Consider the following 17,406-nt stretch of genomic DNA (forward strand, 5'->3'; position numbering starts at 1 on the left):
AGGGCAGGCAACTCACAGTTTGGAGGAAGGTTTATTTATTTATTTTTTTAATTTATTTACCTTTAGAGAGAGAGAAAGGGAGAGCTAGAAAAACATCGATTTGTTGTTCCTCTTATTTATGCATCTATTGGTTGATTCTTATATGTGTCCTGACTGGGGATCCACCCTGCAACCTTGGTGTATGGGGAGGACCTTCGAACCCAGAGGTCGGCAAACTCATTAGTCAGCAGAGCCAGATATCAACAGGAGGGAGGAGGTGAGTACCATTGGCCAGGAGGGAGGAGGTGAAATTTCTGTTGAGAGCCAAATTTTTTAAACTTAAACTTCTTCTAACGCCGCTTCTTCAAAATAGACTCGCCCAGGCCGTGGTATTTTGTGGAAGAGCCACACTCAAGGGGCCAAAGAGCCGCAGTTTGCCGACCACTGTTCTAATCAAATGAGCTGCCTGGCCAGGATACCATACTGCATCCAGGAAAACAGAGAAATTAATAAGGGCATGGGGAAATTAAAGGGGAGAAAACAATGGAGAGAATGGGAAAATGAAAGAAAACGAATTTGTGGTTATTTTTTATTACCTTTTAAATGGAATAAATAATACGTATAGCACATGTGAGTCATAAAATATACTAATAGAGTGAACACCCTTGAACCTACAACCAATCTAAGACAGTAGAAAGTTACCATAACAGGGACATATGTAATGCCTTCAACAACAAAGAATTATTTTTTTAAAAAAGTTACCATGTGTCCATTTACACCAGTAGTTGCACCTTGAATGCACCGGAGAGCTTAGGCAACCACTGTCCCTCAGAGAGCCTGGTGGGATTTGCCTCGAGTTTGGTATGGGTATTTGGATTTTTATTTTTTTAAATATATATATATATATACATATATATATATATATATAAAATATATTTTATTGATTTTTGGCAGAGAGGAAGAGAGAGGGATAGAAAGTTAGAAACATCGATTAGAGATGTCGATCAGCTGCCTCCCGCACACCCCCTACTGGGGATGTACCGGCAACCCAGGTACATACCCTTGACTGGAATCGAACCTGGGACCCTTCAGTTCGCAGGCCGACGCTCTATCCACTGAGCCAAACCGGTTAGGGCTTTTAAAATATATTTTATTGCTTTTTACAGAGAGGAAGGGGAAGGGATGGAGAGCTAGAAACATCAATGAGAGAGAAACATCGATCAGCTGCCTCCTGCACACCTCCTACTGGGGATGTGCCCGCAACCAAGGTACATGCCCTTGACTGGAATCGAAGCTGGGACCTTTCAGTCTGCAGGCCGACACTCTATCCACTGAGCCAAACCAGTTAGGACTGGATTTTTTTTTTTTTTTTTTTAGGGCATCTGCATTTGTTGTTGTTATTCATCCTCACCTGAGGATATCTTTCCATTGCTTTTTAGAGAGAGTGGGAGGGAGAGGGAGAGAGAGAGAGAGAGAGAGAGATAAACATCAATGTGAGAGAGACACATCGATTGGTTGCCTCCTGAACATGCCCTGACCAGGGGAAGGATGGAGCCTGCAACTGAGGTACGTGCCCTTGACAGAATCGAACCCGGGACCCTTCAGTCCGTGGGCTGACACTCTACGCACTGAGCAAACCGGCCAGGGCTGGGGCATCTGCATTTTTAAGACCTCCCAGGGGCTTCTCGTGTGCAATCAGTCTGAGAACCACTGGCTTATATTCTCCTCCCCCACATGTCCCACCCTCACCTTCGTCTCCAGGTAACCACCATCCAGAAGGTTGGTAGTGAAGGGATTCCTTCCCTTCTTCCTTCCCCGTTTCCAGGACCAGCGACATTTGCCATTTACCGCCCGCCCACCACGAGGCGGCGCCAGAGAAAACACAGCCTCCTGGAGGCCGGATCGCGCTGGAGGCCGCTTGGCCCTCGCGGTGCCCCGTCGCCGGCGCGTCGCCCGAGCAACGAGCGGGGAAACGGCTGGCTGCGGAAGCGCGGCCGGGACGGTGGCGGTGCGTTGGTTGGGGCATGCGGGAACTCGGACCCGGGGACTCTTCGGAAACTGCGGGGCGCAGAGAAACGTGAGTCGGAGCGTGGGCTCGGCCGGGAGCCGGCGTTGGGGTAGGACCTGCCGTGGCCGAGCGCGCGGCCCCGCGCTGGCGGGAACCCCGCGGGAATCCGGTACGCGAGCGCGGGGCGCCCGGACACCCGGCATCCCGTGCTCCCGCTCCCGCCGCGCTCTGGGCCGACGCTTTCTCCTGTGGCCCTTTGGTCATGTGTGTATGTTGAGGCCGGGAGAGGATGCGACGGTTCAGGGGAGCAGCCCGGCTTGTTGGTGGCCGATCCGGAACCGGAACCTTGTTTCCTGGCGCCGGGCGCGAAGATGAATCCCTCGCGCACGCCAGGGCGAGGAAGAAAGCATGGCAAGCCTGCCCGTCTGCGGACGGAGATGTGCCCAGGCAGCCGAGGCTGGGCCGGGCCCGCAGCGGCCGTTGCTCCCCGGGTCTGGAGACTCAGAATCTGAGGCTTGGCGCGGAGCCGGGCTTGGCTTATTCCGAGGACGGTCCTTAAGCACGGTCCTGGCCGCCTGCAGACCTGCCCTCGGGGCAGCCGAGGGGCCCGGGAGTGAGACTGCTTCCAAGTCTCCATGTGGGTCCCCAGGCTGCTCTGTGACCCTCTCTCCGGGTCGCAGTGTCTCCATCAGTGCGATGAGGGGTCTGCCCTCCGTGAGAACCCAGAACACTTCCTGGTGTGACGCCTGGGCTAGGCCCCTCCCCAGGGCTGCTGGCCCCAGCGGGCAGCCTCTTGCAGGCTGGAGCCTGGGCCCTGGTCTCAGACCGACAGGATTTAGTCCTTCTATTTCCTCTGTCTTGCTTAGTGATCTCTTTGAACTTAAGTTTCCTCCCCTGCCAAATGATGGGGTGACAGTAATGAAAGAGGCCATGTGTATCAAGAGCTTGGCACAGATACGTGTTCCTTAAGTTACCGTTCCTCTATGCAGAGCGCAGACTTGCCGGGTTGCCCGGCCCAGCTCTGCTAGGACTGGTTCTCTGTGTGCAGTGCCCTGGGGGATGCCTGCACCACAGCTGGGTGCAGTGCAGGCTTATTTAAATCCAGGGTTCGCAGGCCCGAGGGCAGATGGTTTAACACTGCTGATGCCCGGGGCCCACATGAAGACTTGGGGTTTAATTGGTTTGGAGGGGGCCTGGGCTCCATCTGGCTATTCCCGTGTGCAGCCAAAGGGTGAGGACCACTCACTGAGGGATGAGGCCAAGCTTGAGAGGGTTCCTGCCCTCTCACTTCCCTGCCCCTGCTGTTCCCAGATGGCACTGCCCACGCTGCCCTCCTCCTGGTGTAGCCGGAGACTCCTGGACCAGCAGGTAGCGCGGCAGCGACACCGAGAGCAGGAGGCCCGGCTTCGGCAGCAGTGGGATGAGAACAGCCGCTACTTCAGGATCTCTAACGCCTGCAGCTCCAAACAGGCGGAATGGAGCTCCCAGGCCTCCTACCAGCGGAGGTAACTGGCGACCGAGATGGGATGGAGGTGGGCGGCCACTTGCTGGTCAGGGGATGTCGTCTTAAGAACCTGGGAGAATATGGCTCGATCGCATGTTTTCTCCAGGGAGTTGCTGGACAGCACAGATTGCCTGCCTGGTGATTTTTTCCAATTGGAAAAAAGATAATCAGTGAAGCAATATATCTGCACTGAAAAAAAGCAAAATGATAAATGTATGTAGAGCCTGGCTGGTGTGGCTCAGTGGTTGAGCATCGACCTAAGAACCAGGAGTTCGCCCTGACCGGTTTGGCTCAGTGGATAGAGCGTCGGTCTGCGGACTGAAGGGTCCCAGGTTCGATTCCGGTCAAGGGCATGTACCTTGGTTGCAGGCACATCCCCAGTGGGGGGTGTGCAGGAGGCAGCTGATCGATGTCTCTCTCTCATCGATGTTTCTAACTCTCTATCCCTCTCCCTTCCTCTCTGTAAAATATCAATAAAATATATTTAAAAAAAAAAAAAAAAAAAAAGAACCAGGAGTTCACAGGCTCGATGCCCAGTAGAGGGTGTGCAGGAGGCAGCTCATTGATGATTCTCTCTCATCATTGATGTTTCTCTCTCTCTCCCTCTCTCTTCCTTTCTGAAATCAATAAGAAATGTATAAAAAATTTTTAAAAATGAAAAGAAATTTATGTAGAATCTGGAAGTCTCCTTGTAACCCCACGTCCCCAGCCTGATTGCATATCCTCCCATACTTTTTCCCATTTGTGTTTGTGTATAAATATATACACACTCATACACCTATTTTTATAAAAATACTAGAGGCCCGGTACACAGATTTGTGCACTGGTGGGGTCCCTTGGCCTGGCCTGTGGGGAGCCCTCCTCTCTGGATCCAGGTGCAGGTGAAGCAGATTTGGGGCCGACAGTGCCCCAGCAGCAACCTAACCCATGGCTGATTCCGCGCGGAATCAGGCTCCCTCCTCTACTGGTTGGAGGGTCTGCCCCCTGGTGGTCATTGTGCATCATAGCTACCAGTCGAATGGTCGGACAGTCGCTTAGGCTTTTATGTATGTAGATCTGTAAAAATATGGAAGTTAAAAGCAGAGGCTTCGGAGTCCGACAGACCTAGATAGAAATCCTTTCTTTGTCTTGCTGCTTGAGTGAGCCTCAGTTTTCTCGTCAGTAAAGTGGGGCTGAAACGCTGTAGGATGTATGTGAACCATCATGGTTTTATCTGGTACATACATGATAACTGCTCAAGTAATATTCGCTAGTACTGTTACCATGTGCACATATAAGCGTATTCCACATTTCCTCATTGCAAGTACAGGAGTCTGTTATGCATAGTGTTCTGTGACCTGCTGTTAACTGTGGCAGGAGGGCCCCTTCCCATGCCACCCTGTTATGTGCACCTCAGCCTCTTTATCCAGATAGCAGTGGCCCACATGGCTGCTTATGGTGGCTCCTTCTCACCCAGCATGCACGCCTACCAGCGCGAGAAGATGAAGGAGGAGAAGAGGAGGCAGCTGGTGGCCAGGCGGGAGCGGCTCCAGCAGCTTCTGCTAGAGGAGCAGGACCTGCTGGCCAGAGAACTGGAGGAGCTGAGGCTGAGCATGAACTTGAGGGAAAAAAGAATTCGGGAGCAGCACAGGACTCTCAAGTCAGCCCGGGAAGAGCAAAGGAAACTGGTAAGTTCTCCTCGCCCTCAGCAGCATCCCCAGCCGGCCAGTGATGCGCACGCGGGTCGCCCCTGGGCGCTCGGAACGGATGCGATGGCCGTAACTTCAGAGCCAGCGGGAAAAGTGCTTACTCTAAGTTGTTTTCCACTTGTGTGTTTTGCATGAGTCATCTTTGTTCTCCTTGGCCCTTTAAATCATCCCATCTTAGTTCTTTTCCTTTATTCCAGTTCTGTGGCCCCACAAGGCCTGGGACTGGTCTATATTCTCTCCCAAAGTAGCTGAGTGGAAGGTGAGCCCAGGCTGGGCTTTAAGCTGCTGTGTATTGTGAGGCAGACCTGCAGCATCTAGGACCCACACGTAACGTCAGGTCTGGCACCCTCCGTCACCGCTGTAGAGACATTTGTCAGTGCCATCTGGTTCCGCTTGGGTGTCTGGCTCTGGAGCCATGAGTGCAAGGCAGGGGGTCTGAGGGTGGTGCAGTGACAGCTGACTCCCAGGGTGGGTTATCTGAAACGTGCTGCATCTGAAAAGCCACACCAGGCTTCCCTCTTTGTGTTTCCTTGACAGATTGCTGAACAGCTTTTGTATGAACACTGGAAAAAGAATGACCCCAAACTTCGAGAGGTGAAAACCAAGGAGATCCTAAGCAGATGACATCGCGTGTCCTGGCTTGTTTTAGATTGCATCTTGTGCTGGGTTGAGGCAGGAGGGAACACTCAGCCCCTGAGAGGAGCCCCAGCAGATCTGGTTCATTTGGTGGTTTAACCACTGTTATTGCCTACCTGTTGTGATGGCCACCTGTCCAGGCGAGAGGCCGTCCCCCACTCCTACTGGGGAACCAGCGGGCAGCTCGTTACAGTGCAGGATGCAGGAGCTGGGCATCAGGGCGGTGCCCCAGCTCAGTGGGGCTCAGGCAGGCGTCCCAGCGGAGCCACTGGGTGGAGGTGTTAGAAGGAAACGGGTGTTAACTTGCTGGTGCAGAGATGAAGAGAGGGCATTCTGGATTGAGGCAACTGCGTGAATGAGGCCTGAGTCCTGAGAGCAGAGCGAGTCCAGTGCTGGGTTGGGGGGAGCCCCTAGAGCTGAGGCTGGTGAGGCAGATGGGCCAGACCTTGGGCAGCCTTGTATGCTTTCCCTGGAAGCATGGGGAGCACCTGGGTGATTGTAAGCAGGGGTGCAGTGCGATTCCAGCTGCATTTTGGGGAGCAGCAGCTCTGGCAGCAATGTCTAGGGGGGTGGGAAGAGGTGATGCCAGTTGGGGGCCTAGGTGAGTGCTGGTGAAGGCCTAAACTAGGGAGAACGGAGAACAAATCTAGGCTCTGGAGGCGGGAGAGAAGGGGCAGCCGTTCAGCAGAGATGGGGCCGGAAGAGATAATCCCATCGCTGGCCTCAGCTCGTCTCGGCTGGCAGCTGTATGTGCGTGTGGTGGTCATGTCTGTGTTCACAAGCACATGGAGAAATCGCCAGTCACCAAGGAGTGGAGCCCCTCAGTGCTTTGGAATGTGCCCAGTTAGCGCCACCAGGGGAAGTCGCTGCTTCCTGGCCACTGTCGGCTTCGTGGGTCCTCCAAAGCCATTTGCTCAGAAAAGCTTATTCAGAACATTTAGTTGCACATGTCCATATTTGTAAGTTGAGAAAGAAAATTAAAATTTTTATAAACAGTTTTCCAAGTAACGCTTTTGGACAGAGTACTGTAATTCATTTTCTGATCCAAAAGACTCTTTAAACCCGAATCTCTTTCTAACCACGCAGACATGTTGCGTCTGCCGGAGCATGCCACATGCATCCACAGCTGCGGCTTTCAGAGGCGGGGGAGCCGGGCAGGGGCTGAGCCTGGCCCTCACCTGCTCCTGCTGCCCCGGGGGCTTTAGACCAAGCAGGTGGCCTCTGAGAGGGTGCTCCCCTTTCAGTGTGTGCTGGCCTGTCCTGCTGACTCCAGGGAACTGGGAGAAAAGTTTCTGTTACTTTGTTCCAATCTTGAAATTGGTTTAGAACCTTGGCCCTTTGTTTTTTTTCTTTTTTTAAAAAAAATGTATTTTTTTATTGATTTCAGAGAGAAAGGGAGAGGGAATGAGATAGAAACATCAATGATGAGAGAGAATCATTGATCAGCTGCCTCCTGCACACCCCACTCGGGGGTTGAGCCTGCAACCTGGGCATGTGCCCTGACCAGGAATTGAAACGTGACCTGGTTCACAGGTCAATGCTCAACCACTGAGCGACGCCCGCTGGGCTGGTTTTCCAACTGACCTGCATTGGGGTCGTCATGTGCTCCCTCACCAGACACCTGGGCCACTCTTGAGTGCCCACAAAAGGAAGGCACGGTCACGTGCAGTCACGGTCACATTTCAGGGCAGGCCCCGCGCTCCCAGGGAGCGTCTGCTGGGTGACTGAGAGGAAGTTAATCATCTGCTCCTCCTCCTCAGATTGAGTCGGACCTTCACAAGAAGCATGTGATAACCTCCTGGGAAACACAGAAAGAAGAAAAAAAGCAGGTATGGTCTAGGACTCCGGAAACGTCCCCCGTGCGATAGTGGAGACTGTCTCCATGTCTTAGAGTATTTTGTTGAGCCCCTCACCCCCACCCCTGCCCTCCGCCACGGTGCCCGGCACTGCGCCGCGTGCTTCCCCAGCCTCGTCCCTCGGAAGCGGAGTCAGTCTCACGGTTCCCGTGAGCACGGCGCAGGGTCACTCAGCTGAGAGGTGGCCGCTCGGGTGGGGGCGCAGGGGGATGAGGAGCCCGGCCTGCGGCCAGCTGCACGCTGCAGGGGCGGGGTCTTTGCTGGCTGCGGGTTCTGATACTGATCCCGATTCATTTGGCCCCGTGTAGCAAGAAGCCGTGGAGGAGGAAGAGAACAAACGGTATGAAAATGAGTATGAAACGGCCCGCAGGGAAGCTCTAGGACGGATGAAAGCAGAAGAGGAGAGGAGGCAGTTGGAGGATAAACTCCAGGCGGAGGCGCTGCTGCAGCAGATGGAGGAGCTGAAGGTGCAGGAGATGGAGGTGAGGACACGCGACTGGCCGCCTCTCAGCTGCTTGTTATAAAAGGCATTTCACCGCTGTTGTAAAGGATCATCTGGGGAGGTGATTCTCAGAAATGCACAACACTTATAGCCATCTGTGTTCTCCCTACTCCTACGTCGGGTGGTGTGCCACATCCTAGAAGGTCCGCCGTACGGAGGTGGCACCTGTTCGCTCCGCTGTGCTTCGGGGCCGCTGTCTGAGAGCCTTCTTAGAACTCGGTGTTCCCAGCACTAAGTGAACCTGACTCCGTCCGACGTTCTGGCACACGGCTCCCCCTGGCTAGCAGGCTTTGGGTCTCAAGGCACAAATTGTGAGGGTCTTTGGTCCGAGAGGCTGTTTTGAGAAAGATGTGCACTTTCCCTGAGGGGGTGGGACCTTCTCACTCAGAGGGGGAAGCCCCCCTTCCCCAGGCCTGAAAGAATGGAGAACTGGATCTTGGCGCTCACGACTTATTCTGGTGCCGAGCACTGGGCTGGGTGCTAGCGATACAGCCGTGAGCAAGGCCCACAGATCTGGCACTCACGGCGGGGGCGTGTCAGGTGGAGGCGGCAGATGGTGAGCTACAGTAAGGCTGGGCAGGAGAGGGTAGAGGGTCCTGTGGAGCACAGAGCAGGGGGCTCTTCCTTGTCCACAGGGTTGGCAACGGCTCTTGTAAGAAACGGCTCATCCGAGTTGGGTGAGTGAGTGAGCTCAGCTGCAGCAAGGGGCTCAGAGGTGGGAGGGTAGATCGCCGGGCGGCCAGGCCAGCCCTTGTTGCTTAGGTCTGCTGGGGACGGAGATGAGGAATGAAGGAAGCTCCGAGTCTCCTGACCACGGGGGTTGCTGTCACTGTAACCACAGGCCACCAAACTGAAGAAGGAACGGGAGAATCTGTTGAAGCAGCGGTGGGAGCTGGAGAGGCTGGCGGAAGAGAGGGAGCAGATGGCAGCCCTCCGGCAGAAGGCGGAGCTGGGGTGCGTGGAGAGGGCTCCGCCCTCAGAGCCTCTCTCTCTCTCGCTTGGTATCCCTGAAATGGGAAGGATGCACCCTATGGCAAGTACCTGTCTAACTTCTGTTTAATTCTTGATAAGACACTGAAGGCAACCTATATTCTGTTCTTTTTTAGACGTTTTCTGAGACACCAGTATAACGTGCAACTCAACAGACGCGCACAGCAGATCCAAGAGGAGCTGGTGAGTCTGGAGAGACAGTCTGGCGTTTCTCTCACCTCCTTTGAGAACCCTGTTTTCCATTGCTCATTAAGAAGTAAAACGCAAAGTGAGACCCCGGCCCAGCCCCTGCCGTCTCCGCCCCTCCCCAGAGGGCTCTGCTTGGCATGTGCCCTTGTAGGTATATTTACACACAAGCACACATGGAAGGTGGAGGTTTTTAAAAAGCGTACCTGAAGCTGCTCCTCGCTGTTCACCTGTCAGCAGCGCTCCCACTCTGTGATCAGTGTACTTAGGTGGAGCTTGTTCTGGTTCCCGGCTGCTCGGAATCCCTGTCAAGTATTTTGATGGCTGCCTCCCTGCGAGGGACAGGGGCGTTTGCTCCCACCCCTGCCTGCCGTGTCCTCCCTGGCAGCGCCCTCCGGCTTCCCCGCTGAGGGCGCCTTTCCCGTCTCCAGGCCTCCGGAGTTCCTCATTTCTTCACATCCTTCCACGTGTGGATGTACAAAACAGCTACCCCCACCCGTGGGTGTTGGCGTTGTTTCCGGTTTCCCTCTTCAGGACGGCTGCAGTGAACTTTTGTGCATATAAACCTCCGCCCGTGTGCGTCTGTAGTCTGTGTTCTTAGAAGTGGGATTGCTGTCAGTTTGTGTCCTCAAAGGCTGAGCTAGCAGATGTGTCTGAAGGCAGGGACCCGCGGGTGGTGGCAGAGGGCTCTCCCTTGAGGCAGAGAACAGCTCCTGGGCCTCTGGTGTCGTCTTCAACCATCCCAGCCTCTTCCCACCCCCGCGTGGAGAACATCTGGTGGCATCACGAGTGTCTGCTTTCAGAGTGTCTGCTTTCAGTGCCGGGTCCAGACAGGAGAGGGGCCCCGCCCGCGCCCACAGTGCTTCCTCCTCCTCCCTCCAGGAGGCGGACAAGCGCATCCTGCAGGCGCTCCTGGAGAAGGAGGAGGAGACCCAGCGGGAGCACTCGGCGCGGCGGGAGCAGGCCCGGGCGGACGTGGCATGGATGCAGCAGGTCCTGGAGCAGCAGCTGCAGCGGGAGCGGGAGCAGGAGGCAGAGCTGCAGATGCTGCTGAGGTGAGGCGGCAGCTGTGTGGGCAGACACCCCGCCTCTCTGTCCCTGGGGTCCCAGCAGGTCTCCACGAGGGTCTGTTCCTGAAACGCCTATCCTGGGTAATGTCCGTCACTCGCGAGGAGCATCTTCGTTAGGACCTGGCCTGTGAGGGTGTTTCCTTTAGGTCAGGATGAAAATCATTAGGGTTTAAAGTAAGGATCTGTTCATCTGAAATCTTAGCATTTGAAAGGAAATTGTTCTCATGAGGAGATGTTGCACGCCTGTTAGGGCTGTACAATGGGTCTGGACCCTAAAAACAAACCTAGTACCGTGGTCGGCAAACTGCGGCTCACGAGCCACATGTGACTCTTTGGCCCCTTGAGTGTGGCTCTTCCACAAAATACCACAGCCTGGGCGAGTCTATTTTGAAGAAGTGGCGTTAGAAGAAATTTAAGTTTAAAAAATTTGGCGCTCAAAAGAAATTTCAATCATTGTACTGTTGATATTTGGCTCTGTTGACTAATGAATTTGCCGACCACTGACCTAGTAGACTGAAACAAATAACAGGCAGCATTTCTTGAGCACTTGGGTGCCAGATACCCCCGCCCAGTGGCAGGTCCTCGGGCCCTGGAGACTCGAGGAAGCCCCTCATTTGCACCAGGCCCCAGGGCGAGCTGGCAGGGACCCCAGGAGCCGGCCACAGCTCAGGCACCAGCAGTTTCATTCGCTTCAGTGTTGAAGTGGCCCAGGTGCAAGTCATCAAAGTGCCTTTTAGAAAGAGGTGGAGTATTAAAAAGGTCACTTCAAGGTCTTGCTGGTAGGGACACCGCCTGTGAACGGTCCTTCACCTGCTAAAAGTGCGTGAGGAGAGGTTGGTTTGAGGCTGGCCCCACAGATGTGCCGCCCGAGGCTTCGGAGCCCTGTTTGTCCCGTCTGCCGTCGGTGGGGGTAAGGAGCTGCTGCCATGGTCTTGTGTTTCCCCAGGGAGGAAGCCAAGGAGATGTGGGAAAAGAGAGAGGCCGAGTGGGCCCGAGAGAGGAGCGCACGGGACAGGCTGATGGCTGAGGTAATGCCGCTGGGAGGGCGTGGCTGGCGGGCCCGGGCTGGTGTGGGAATTAGGGACTGAGCCTGCCAGACATTCTGTGGACAGAGTCCTCTCTGGCCATTAAAGAACGTAACATACACTTGTTAGAAAAAACTTCAGTACAGAAAAATAGTCACCAGACCCCTGTCGTCTACATAGCCACTGTTCTGCTTCCTTCCACACTTCTGTCTGCACAGCATGGTTACCTACGGATCTCTTCTTGTGCTGTGCCATCTGATTTCAAGCATTCTTGCATGCTGTTACATCTTCTTTGTCAATATCTTTTTTTTATTTTAATAATTGTGGGTTTTTTTAAAAAACATTTTTATTGATTTCAGAGAGGAAGGAAGAGGGAGAGAGAGATAGAAACATCAATTATGAGATAGAATCATTGATTGGCTGCCTTCTGCACACCCCCCTATTGGGGATCAAGCCCGAAAACCAGCCATGTGCCCTTGACCGGAATCGAACCCGGGACCCTTCAGTCTGCAGGTTGATGCTCTATCCACTGAGCCACACCGGCCAGGGCTGTAAATACCATTCTGATGGCTGCGTAGTATATTATCACGTGGCTGTACCATGGTGTGTTTTTCCATTCCCCCGGGGTGGGTTTCCATCCTTTTTCTAATTCTGAGCCATTATAGGAAACACTGCAGTGAACGTCTTGGTCTGTGGAGCTTGTCCGCACCTAGCATTGTTTTTCTCGGGTGCGGAATCAGAAGTGGTTATTTGCCAGTATTTAAATAATGTGTATAAGACGCACACCAGCTAATAGGAAATCTTTGGGGGAAAGTCTGCATTTCCCTGTGTTGAGTTACTTTAAAGTGGAAACCTGGACCGGTTCTCTCGTCTGGGCTTGCCTTTGGCGAGTTTAGGCTCAGGCTGGGTCTCGGCACAGGGGCAGCCAGCTGCCCACAGCTTGCAGAAGAGGTGTCTGCTAAGAGGCAACCCAAAACCTCCCTTTCCTTTCTGCGGAGGCCAGGTCCTGACAGGGAGACAGCACCAAATACAAGAAAAGATTGAACAAAACCGACGGGCGCAAGAGGAATCCCTAAGACACAGGGAGCAACTTATTCAAAACCTTGAGGAGGCAAGAGAGTCAGCTCGTCGAGAGAAAGAGGAGAGTGAAGAACTGAAATCAGCCAGGAAACAGGAGCTGGAAGCCCAGGTGGGGCCCCTCACGGGCAGGAGCAGCCTCAGCGAGGGGATGAGAGCTGCGGCCTCAGGGCCTGCGTGGACCCGGCATCGTGGTGGCACAGGATTCAGGGCCTTGGCTTATTTCCACCGCCTGGCACCACTCCCCTGTCTAAGAAGCCCATATTCACTTATCTCCTGCTGATGCAGTTCACACTCCACTCCAGGTCTCCCTCCCCTGTGGAGCAGTCTGTCATTCCTGCCCCGTCTTATTCCTGTCTGCATCTGCAGACACTTCGCTCCCTGGGCCACAATCCTCCATTCAGTTAGTACCTAATAGGTAACAAAATAATCTCCCAAACACGTGCCGCCTCCAGAGCTTTTTACAAGGTACACATTACCATGCACAGGACCTCTTCAGCACCACAAATGCCCTGCCCTCTGTTGGCACTTCCATCCCTCTGACTCTGACTCTCCAGCGGGGGTGGGTCCACAGCTTCCCTCCTGACCGGAGGCAGGGCTCTGCCCGCGGGCCTGTTCTCGGTGACTTTCTCTGTGTGTCCAGGTGGCAGAGCGCCAGCTGCAGGCCCAGGAAGCGGACCAGGAGGAGGCGGAGGAAGAGGAGGAGGCGAGGCAGGCAGAGCAGCTCACCAATGCCCTGCTGCAGCAGGAGGCAAAGATGATGGCCAAGCAGGGATACCGGCCCAAGGTAGGGAGCCTGCAGGTGACGGGCCACCGCTGCCCAGCCCCTCGGCCTGGCCCCTGCTCTCCAGGCCTGTGCACACGCTGTGCCCGGCTCTGCTTCCCAGCAGCTGGGAGCCTTCCTTGCTCTCCTCTTGTATTTTTCCTGTCCTCTACGGTAGGTCACCCTGACAGGGTCTGTTTGGGTCTTTGGTGGGGCCTCACACAGCCCTTGAGGTGATTCTGCTTTGGCTCCTGTTGCTGCAGCCCAAGGAGTGAGGTCCTGACTGCTAAGCTGTGTGCCTGTGGACCCTGTTTGGGGACACACAGCCATCTTGGAAGTGTTGGCCACAGCTGGCGAGAGGAGAAGGCAGTGGTTTAGGCCCTGACTAAGCAGACATCGAAACCCTTCCCCATCGTCGATCCTCCCCTCCTCTCTCTCGTCTTTCCCTGCCACTCCAGTACGTCCTTGACCCCCTGCTCTGAGGGCGCTTGCTGAGGCCCAGCAGGCCGTCGCCGCTGCCCCTCCTTTATCAGGGGACCCAGGGGCTCTGAGCGCTGCAAGGCAGGCCGCTCCTTGGTGGCCAGACGCTGGGAAGTCGATGAAACCATCAGCAGGCACTGCACCTGCTGCAGAATGTTAATGTCCTAACAGGTTGGGCTCTTGAGGTGCAGGGGACAGCGCTTTAAACTTCGTGGCCGTGGATCAGGGAGTGTCTCGGGGTTAGGGTGTCCCAGCGCCCTGAAATGTTACTTAGGGCTGGTACTTTAAAATAAGCCATCAAGTGCCTCCCCTGTGGCGGAGGGTTGTTGCTGCTTTGGCTGTGAATGACAACAGCTGTTTATACTGTGCTTTTAGCTTTTACTGAAAATGGATTAATTCCCACTGCTTCAGTGAATGCTGATCTACTCTCGGGTTTTCTTTGTTTTCAGCCTTATGGACATCCCAAAATTGCTTGGAACTGACTTCCTTGGCACTGGAAGCACAGAGCCGAGGTGCGAAGGCCTTTGCTTTGCAGCCAGCAGACAGTGTGACAACGTCCTGGCCTGTGTGGGGCTCACTGGCAGGAGCTCAGCGAGCCGTCCAGGTCCAGGTTAAGTGGATCAAGGGCTGGGCAGACTAACCCCGGTCGGAGGCCTTCCTGCCTTTCCTGTGAAGAAAGGGCTTAGGATCACACACTGCCAGTGCTGTCACAGCCTGTGCTGCTCATAAGTGATGTAAGGCTCTACGTCCAGCAAGGAGTTACAAGTTGTGTCCACGGCAGGACCCAGGGTCTCCTGCTGTCTCGCCCTCAATTGTCAGCTTCCAGTGACGCCTCCAGCCAGAGAGATGAGGGAAGGTTCTTAATTTTTAAAATTGCAATTTAAATGTATTCTATTGAAGACAAACGTGTGGGGTTTATTAATTTCGTGGTCCCAAAAGGATCACATCTTGTTTTCTGAAGAAAAGAACTGTGAACCCTGGGACAATCTGATGTGGTCCAGGGATGCTTTCCGGAACGGGGCGAGAAATGAGTCTTTCGGAAGCATTTTGGTGGAATTTCCAATGCGCACTGTGTGTGGTGGGAGGGGAGTGATGTGTACTGAGCCTCAAAGGTCGCTTGGATGGCTAACCTTTTGAAATCACACTTTGGACCTTTAGTGTCTTAGGAAGGTTTCAGCTACGTACAGCCTCCTGGGATTTATGTGCCAGAGGAAGGAGGGGGCATTGACCTGAGGAAATGAGATCAGACTCAACCACAGATTTCTCTTCCCACTGTTACATCACTGTGACATAGTTCTAGATTAATCTCTACACTTAGCTGCAGGAAGTTCCTTGCAGCAGGTTTTTATGACTTGCATTTTTTGTATCTTTCTGTCAGGTTCCAGTTTTCATTATATTGTGTTCAAGAATCCCTATCAGTAAATTATAGCTCATTACTGCTCCATGTTATTAAAACCAGAGTTTATTTAAAAATGCTGAGTCAAAGGGCTGCACACCTTTCACCCCCATGGTGCTGCAGAAACAAATGAAGCTGCAAACGACACCCTTAATCTGTTTGTCATTTTCTTGTCTTGAGTTTCTTTGGATGTGATCCCGACCCCACTTTCCCTGTGTGCTCACATTTACTCCCGTCTCCGACGGCCATTCACTGTGAAATAAAGTTGAGTTGCCTGCATCGCTGCCTGGCTTTGAAATTACTGTTGCTTTTATTAAGTGCTGCAAAGTGGTTGTGTAGAATGATAGATTTTTACTTACTTCATCCAGCTCTGCAGGTTTGGACATATGACTTCACTTTTTCTAGGTTATGTTCATTTTTCTGGTAAAGTGGTGTCGCCTCCCCTCTCATTTCCATTGGAGCCTCTTCTCCACAGGGAATTAGCAGTGTATTGTCTGAGCTCCAGTATAGAACTGATATGGGTAGAATGACTGGAAAACAGGCACTCAAAAATTTCCTGAAAACTTAGTTTCTTCAAATTTCTTGTTTTTTTTGTTTAATTTTTTTAAAAATATATATTTTATTGATTTTTTACAGAGAGGAAGGGAGAGGGATAGAGAGTTAGAAACATCGATGAGAGAGAAACATCGATCAGCTGCCTCCTGCACACCCCCTACTGGGGATGTGCCCGCAACCAAGGTACATGCCCTTGATCGGAATCAAACCCGGGACCCTTGAGTCCGCAGGCCGGCGCTCTATCCACTGAGCCAAACCGGTCAGGGCAAATTTCTTGTTTTTGAAGCCTACTGGTAAGCTCTCTATTAGCATTAAAAGCTGTCACACTGCCTCTACCTAATATATTTAAATGCTCTCCCTCTAAAATATGTCTCCAGTCCTGGCCAGTGTCGCTCAGTGGAAAGAGCATTGGTCTGGGGACTGAAGGGTCCTGGGTTCGATTCTGGTCAAGGGTACATGCCCGGGTTGTGGGCTTGATCCCCAGTAGAGGGCGTGCAGGAGGCAGCCAGTGATTCTCTCATTGATGTTTCTATCTCTCCCTCTTCCTCTCTGAAATCAATAAAAATATATTAAAAAATAGGTTTCCAAATTCAGAGCTTCTACTGTCTTACTATTTCTTACTCTTATTTCATATATATTTTGTATACGGCTATATATATGCATATTGGCTTTATTGTTCTTAAGCACCTTTTTCTACTTATAAAATTCATGATTAATAGATTATTCTGCAGATTCTTTTACAGAGTCTAATTCCTTTAGCAAAGATGGCCCTGAAGCCAGTACTACTGTGAAATGATTCTTACTGTGTTCTGTCTGTACGAGTTCACTCTTTCTGCTCATTGAACACACTCTTTCTCAGGAGGAGGTAGTGCTGGGCCTGGGGAAGTTACAAAGCTGAACAACAGTGACAGGAACCCATGAGTACAGGGGTGAGCAGACATTAGCAGGCACAGCCCGTTCTAACGCATGGGACTGAAGGAGCCATTTGTGCAATAAATACACATATTCAGTGCATCCATATTTCTTTATGGACATAATATTTTTTCATGATCTGGGTTTTTAGGTATTTTTCATAAAACTTGAAGCGTTATGCTCTGTTTCTACGTAGGAACATTTAGGGTAGAGAATGCTATGTGGGGATGCCCCATGTGTGAGGTTACCCCAGCCGAGCGGCACTCACATGCCGCTGACCTGGTGCTCCTGAGAAACGGAGATCTGACTGACTGTTGACATACAGTCCCTGCTCCAGCTGGTTGACGATACAAATGGTTTGGGCACTTTTGCAGTGACTTTGGCTTTTGCCAGAGTCTGACACACCTCATGGGGCCTGGCGTCTGGCTTGGTGGCTGGCCGGTTGAGGTGGGGACCACTCAGTCTTCCCAGCCTGGTGTCTGGGCCAGAGGGACTGGCTCCTGGAGAGCCTTGCACATCAGCCTGCTGGGCACCGGGTCACCCTTAGATGGTCACTGAACTTGCCCTGTGGTGAGGTCACCCCCGCGCAGCCCTATGGATGGGAAAGTGCTGCTCAAGGTGCTTGGGAGCCAGAGGACAGTCCTTGCAGTTGGTCACTCAACAAACGCTGTAGGGATCCCAGTGCCTGGGCCAAAGGATGGCACAGCCTCCACTCCAGGGCCACAAGCAGACTGCCCATCTATCCAGTGAAGTCCTGTGTTCATCACCCACTGCCCCTT

The 17,406-nt window shown here is 53.0% G+C and overlaps 1 protein-coding gene across 1 annotated transcript; it reads left to right on the forward strand.

Annotated features, from left to right (window-relative positions):
• Nucleotides 1–126: 126 nt before the first annotated feature.
• Nucleotides 127–15,443, forward strand: TCHP (trichoplein keratin filament binding). Its single transcript, XM_080649743.1, has 14 exons — nt 127–256; nt 1,805–2,056; nt 3,299–3,492; nt 4,948–5,158; nt 5,717–5,773; nt 7,576–7,644; nt 7,980–8,153; nt 9,015–9,127; nt 9,280–9,346; nt 10,232–10,404; nt 11,366–11,447; nt 12,448–12,633; nt 13,165–13,308; nt 14,214–15,443. Exons 3-14 carry the CDS (start codon nt 3,299–3,301, stop codon nt 14,244–14,246), a joined length of 1,503 nt encoding a protein of 500 aa, XP_080505869.1. The 5' UTR covers nt 127–256; nt 1,805–2,056; the 3' UTR covers nt 14,247–15,443.
• The last annotated feature ends 1,963 nt before the right edge of the window (nt 15,444–17,406 follow it).

This window comes from Plecotus auritus (assembly GCF_963455305.1).
Source record: "Plecotus auritus genome assembly, chromosome: 13".
Taxonomy (NCBI): domain Eukaryota; kingdom Metazoa; phylum Chordata; class Mammalia; order Chiroptera; family Vespertilionidae; genus Plecotus; species Plecotus auritus.